The 5826-nt window shown below is 51.3% G+C and overlaps 1 protein-coding gene across 1 annotated transcript in view; it reads left to right on the top strand.

The window, feature by feature from the left end:
- Positions 1 to 5826, top strand: part of CALY (calcyon neuron-specific vesicular protein) — a 17292-nt gene that overhangs the window by 2790 nt on the left and 8676 nt on the right. The window contains exon 2 of the mRNA XM_010842953.1: positions 5445 to 5686. Coding sequence (XP_010841255.1) covers positions 5465 to 5686 — 222 coding nt within the window. The 5' untranslated portion in view covers positions 5445 to 5464. The remainder of the gene's footprint in view (positions 1 to 5444; positions 5687 to 5826) is intronic.

Genomic DNA, 5826 nt, shown 5'->3' with positions numbered 1-5826 from the left:
ATTCCCGCCGGTCCGCCAGCACGGGAGCCCACAGCAAGGCCCGCACCGCGGAGTGAGAGCCGACGCCTGCGCCCGGGGGCACTGGCGCTGGTAGTGCCGTTACCTGTTACCCGAGAAGGGCCTCGCAGGACACAAGTGTGGGCGTTCCGAGGCTGAGCAGTCTTTGTGGGATGCGCCCCCACAGTGGTGGGAGGGGGCCACATTCAGAGTTCAGGGTGGACAGCGGCCCTTGGTTGTACCCTTTACCCCCACTCGGTCCTCGCGAGGAGGGGACAGCCAGCCATCAGTCCATGCTTTACGGGAGGGCGGGGGCCCAGTCCTAGATGAGGGCGCAGTGTGGGCGCCTCTGTGGCTGGCCCGCTGTCCCCCGGTTTTGTTTGTTTTTAACTTTTTCTGTTGTAAAATACAACGAACTCAGAAGAGGACGTGAAACAAAGGTGCAGCCTAATGTTCCTAAGTGAGCCCAGGCATCCAGCATCCCGGCGAAGACAGGAAACCCCGCCGGCCCCAAAGGGCCCCTGGGGCTCTGCTGAGCCCGGAGCGGGCTGAGCGCGGAGGGTTCCTGAACGAGGCGGTGGTTTGCTTATTTCTGACCTTCCTAGTACTTGGCTTCTTTTGGCCAAAGCTCTCCTGTGATTCAGGGCTGTTCCTGCCGGTTGCACGGTTCCTTCCCTTCACTCCATCGCAGGGATGAACGCTCTGTTTACGGGGTGCCCCGCGCAGAGCCAGCACCCTCGGCAGAGCACCGCCTCGGGGTTCAGGGCCCTCTGAAATCCTCCTTTGTCCGTTTTTCTCTTGGGCTGCCTGTGTTTCTTGACCACGTTGAGACGCTGTCTGTACTTTAGATGTCTGCGGCTTACTGGCTTCCTTGGGCTGCTGTGACAAGTCACCACAGCCTTCACTCACGCTTTCACAGCTCTGGAGGCGGATGTCAAGGTGTTGGCGGGGCGGAGCTCCCTCCCAGGCTCCAGGGGAGGCGACCCGGATCCCCGTCTCATCCAGCCCCCCAGGAGCCCCAGGGGTCTCTTGGCTTGTGGCCACCTCCCTCCAATAGCTGCCTCCATCTTCACATGGCCTCCTCCCTGTGTGTCTGTGTGCAGATTTTCCCCTGCTTATAAGGACACCAGTCACTGGATCAGGGTCCACCCTAATCCAGTATGAGCTCATCTGAACTTGATTAGATCTGCAGAGACCCTATTTCCAAAATCAGGTCACGTTCACATGTGCCCAGAGTAAGGACTTGGACTCATCCTGCCGTCGGACGAACAAGCCTTTGCCCTTTAGAGGAGCTGCAGATATCTGCTCCTAGCCCCAGTTTCGGTCTCTAGCCCTTGAAGGCTGTGTTCTGACGGGCAGAAGCTCACTGCAGTCAATTCACGGTGTTAGTTTCAGGTGTACAGCACAGTGCTTCGGTTAGACACACACGTCTATTCTTGTTTGGATTCTTTTCCATTATAGGTTATTACAAGACACTGAGTCGAGTTCCCTGTGCTCTACAGTAGGTCCTTGTTGTCTGCATGCGTGCATGCTCAGTCACTTCAGTTCTGCCCTACCCTTTGAGACCCTATGGACTTAGCCTACCAGGCTCCTCTGTCCGTGGGATTCTCCAGGCCAGAATACTGGAGTGGGTTGCCGTGCCCTCCTCTGGGGGAATCTTCCCAACCCAGGGATCCAACCCACGTCTCATGCATCCTTGCAAACGGGTTCTTTACCACTGAGTCACCAGGGCAGCCCCCTTGTCGTTTACCTAGTCTATGTATCAGTTCAGTGCAGTCGCTCAGTCATGTCTGACTCTTGGTGACCCCATGGACAGCAGCACACCACGCTTCCATGTCCATCACCAACTCCTGGAGCTTGCTCAATCTCATGTCCATTGAGTTGGTGATGCCATCCAACCATCTCATCCTCTTTCGTCACCTACTCCTGCCACCTTCAATCTTTCCCAGCATCAGGGTATTTTCCAATGAGTCAATTCTATGCATCAGGTGGCCAAAGTTTATAGATAGTAGTGTATATGTTGGAGAAGGCAATGGCAGCCCACTCCAGCACTCTTGCCTGGAAAATCCCATGGATGGAGGAGCCTGGTAGGCTGCAGTCCATGGGGTCGCTAAGAGTCGGACACGACTGAGCAACTTCACTTTCACTTTTCACTTTCATGCACTGGAGAAGGAAATGGCAACCCACTCCAGTGTTCTTGCCTTGAGAATCCCAGGGACTGGGGAGCCTGGTGGGCTGCCGTCTATGGGGTCGCACAGAGTCGGACACGACTGAAGCGACTTGGCAGCAGTGTATATGTTAATCCCAAATCCTAATGTATCTCCCCCTACCCCTGCTATAAGCAAGTTTGGTAACTATAAGTTTGTTATAAGCAGCTCTTAATCTTCAGTTCAGTTCAGTCGTGTCCAACTCTTTGCAACCCCATGGACTGCAGCACGCCAGGCCTCCCTGTCCATCACCAACTCCCGGAGTTACTCAGACTCATGGCCATCGAGTTGGTGATGCCATCCAGCCATCTCATCCTCTGCTTTTAATTCCAATGCAGTTCTATTATCGATACTTCCTTTTGTGGTTAGTGCTTATTTCTGACACTGGAGGACTTTCCCTCCCTAAGACCAGGCAGGTATTCTGAATTATCTCCATGATGCTTTTCCATCTTGGCTTTTCCACCTGGAGTAGACTTTTCTGTGGTTGCAAGGTGGGGATTGGGTCCACTGTTTGCCACATGGATGCTGTTTATTGAAAGGTGGCTGTGCCCTTGCTTTGCAGGGACACCTCCTGACCCGTTGTGTGGGGTGTGTTCGTGGGCCTTCATGTACCATGCAGCGACACCACACGGCTGTGTGATGAGCTGGGCGCCTGGCAGACCAGACCCCCTTGGTCTTTCCCAAGTTGTCATGAGTGTCTTTGTCCCTCTACCTTCCGTATAAAATCACAAAGCTTGTCGAATTCACACACACACAAAATTTCATCTTGGGCTTTTGATTCGGATTTATTGACTCTATACACTTTGGGGGGAAATGACATTTTTAAACATGGAAACTTCCAAAATCCATGACCATGTCCTTCCCATTTAAGGAGTTCAGGAGTTATTTGGTCCTAGTCATAATGTGTTGATGAAGGTTTCCTCTGTTTTTCCACAGGGAAGTCCTTCTAATGCCTTCTTAGACCTACTCCTGAACATCTGATTATTTCCAATATTTAATGGAATCTTTCAATAAGTTATATTCTAATTTTTTTGTCACTGATACATAAAAACAGAATTGATTTCTGAATATCTTAAACTCATCAACTCTGCTTAACTCACTTTTAATCCGTGTAACTTTCCTGCAGATTCTTTTGGATTTTCTACGCACACAAGATGCTTTCTCTGTGACTAATGAGAGTATTACCTAATCTCCTCCAGGCCTTGTACCTCTTCTTTCTTTTTCCTACCCTACTGTTTGGATAGGACCTCTACTACCATGATTTATACAACTGATAATGAAGGGCCTTGTATCTCCCTCCCAATTTTTGTTTATTTTGTTTTGTTTTTGGCTGCTTAGTTTCCTGACTTAGTTTGCTGAACTCCTGCATGGAAGCATGGCATCTTAACCACTGGACCCAACCAGTGGTCCAGAGAAGTCCCCAACCCAATTTTAAAAGCAGAGCTTTCTCTGATCACATTCAATAAGGTGTGCTGTAGAGTTTTTGTGGATAATCTTGATCAGATTAAGGAAGTTTTCTTCTCCCTGCTGCTGCTGCTAAGTCGCTTCAGTCATGTCTGACTCTGTGCAATCCCATAGACGGCAGCCCACCAGGCTCCCCAGTCCCTGGGATTCTCCAGGCAAGAACACTGGAGTGGGTTGCCATTTCCTTCTCCAATGCATGAAAGTGAAAAGTGAAAGAGAAGTCTCTCAGTCGTGTCCAACTCTTAGTGACCCCATGGACTGCAGCCCACCAGGCTCCTCCGTCCATGAGATTTTCCAGGCAAGAGTACTAGAGTGGAGTGCCATTGCCTTCTCTGTTTCTTCTCCCGGTAGTGTGCTAATAGACTTTTTTCCACACTGCTTGTGGGATCTTAGGGATCTTAGTTCCTGACCAGGGATTTAACCCAGGTCCTCAGCAGTGAGAGCACAAAGTGCTAACCACTGGACCACAGGGGATTCGAAGAGGGTTTAAAATAGTAAATGTTGAATCTTATCAAATACGTTTTCAGCTACTACTGAAATTGATCAGATGAATTTTCCTTTTTATTCTGTTCACGTGGTGAAACTACTGATTGCTTTTCAGATGCTAAATTCCAAAACACACCCAGCCTTCATGTGTCTCACTAGGTCCCCTGTGCTCGCATTTTACCTGGGGCCTTGTAACTGGCATCGGTGGGTGGCACAGCCTTCTCCTCTCTCATGCCCTTCCCAAATGCTGAGACCAAGGTTGTTGGCCTCACAAGCTGGGGTAGGTGCCCTTGTTTCCTCTGGCTGAGTTTCATAGGAAATTTGCATTATTTCCTCCTTAAGTGGTTGGAAAAATTCAGAGGTGATGCTCCTTGGGCCTGGAGTTGTTTGTCAGAAGATTTTAACAACAGATTTAATTTTTAATGGACTTGGGACCGTTTCTTTCTCCTTTGATTGACGGAGTATGTTTTGTGTTTCTCTTCTTTCAGTTGGAAGTCACTTGTTGTGTCCTTTTCTCAGTGGTCAGCCTAGAGGTGGAACTGTCTTGACCTCCCCAGGGGAGCTTTGCTCTCCTGTCCTCTCCGCCCACCATTCCTGCTCCTTTTGGGAGTCCCAGCCCCCCAGATGGCCCACTCCCATGCACCCTGTGACTCCCATGCTCCGTAAAGCCAGAGCTTGGGTTTATTCACCAGCAGCCTCTTTCTGGAGCTCTTCGTTACTTCCTGCATCTCCAGTAGGGTTGCCAGACAAAATATAGGACGCCCAGTTAAATTTGAATTTCAGGTAGACAATGAATAACTTTTTAGTATAAGTGTGTCCTGTACTACATATTACATGGATATGTTACGGAAAGCAAAAGCATCCACTGCTCATCTGAAATTCAGATCTGACCTGGTGTCCTGTACTTTGATTTGCTACGTCTGGCCTCCCGACTCACCAGGCTTCTGTCTGGGATTGCTTTCTGTTGGTTGCTACTCTTAGAATGTCTCCTGGAGCCGTGAGCCAGTGGAAGACTGAGGTGTGCGTGTCTGGGCAGTCACCAGTCAGAGGCATTATCACCTGCATGGCTGTGGGGCTCAGAGGGAGTCAGGTGGGCAGGAAGGGACGACAATCTTGTGGCCGGACTCACCTGGTTTGTCCTGAGGAGGTTGGCCTGGTTGCCCACGGCCTGTCCCAGCTCTGGTGTGAGGAGCATCAGGGCTAACCTGGGCCCTCTGGACAGGGCTAACCTGTCCAGCTGATGTGGGCATCTGTTGGGTGGCCCGTGACTCTGTGTATGCCTCTGGACAGGACAAGGAGTGCCATCCACCATGGTGAAGCTGAACTGCAGCTTCTCCGGGAAGACAGGCTCTGGGGATGGGGGTACCATGGACAGCGTCCCTCTGATCAGCCCCCTGGACGTCAGCCAGCTCCAGCCATCGTTTGCTGACCAGGTGAGGGGCCCTTCCCAGCCTGCCCTTGAAACAAAGGATGGTGGGCCAGGCAGCTTTACGAATGGCCTCCTCCAAGACAGTGCGTCCAGCAGAGGAAGGGCCAGGCTGAGCCCGCCATGTGACCCAGTCAGCTCCTCCAGCACCCTGAACCACCCTTTCCTTGGAGGGGCTCTTTCCATGGTCTGGCCAGGTCCTGGGCTGCCTCAGCCTCAGCAGACTTCCAGCATCTCTTTGGCCTC

This window comes from Bison bison, unplaced genomic scaffold (assembly GCF_000754665.1).
Source record: "Bison bison bison isolate TAMUID 2011002044 unplaced genomic scaffold, Bison_UMD1.0 scf7180017847359, whole genome shotgun sequence".
Lineage (NCBI taxonomy): Eukaryota > Metazoa > Chordata > Mammalia > Artiodactyla > Bovidae > Bison > Bison bison.
Note: the sequence above shows the minus strand (reverse complement) of the source record. Positions and strands in the feature narration are given on the sequence as shown.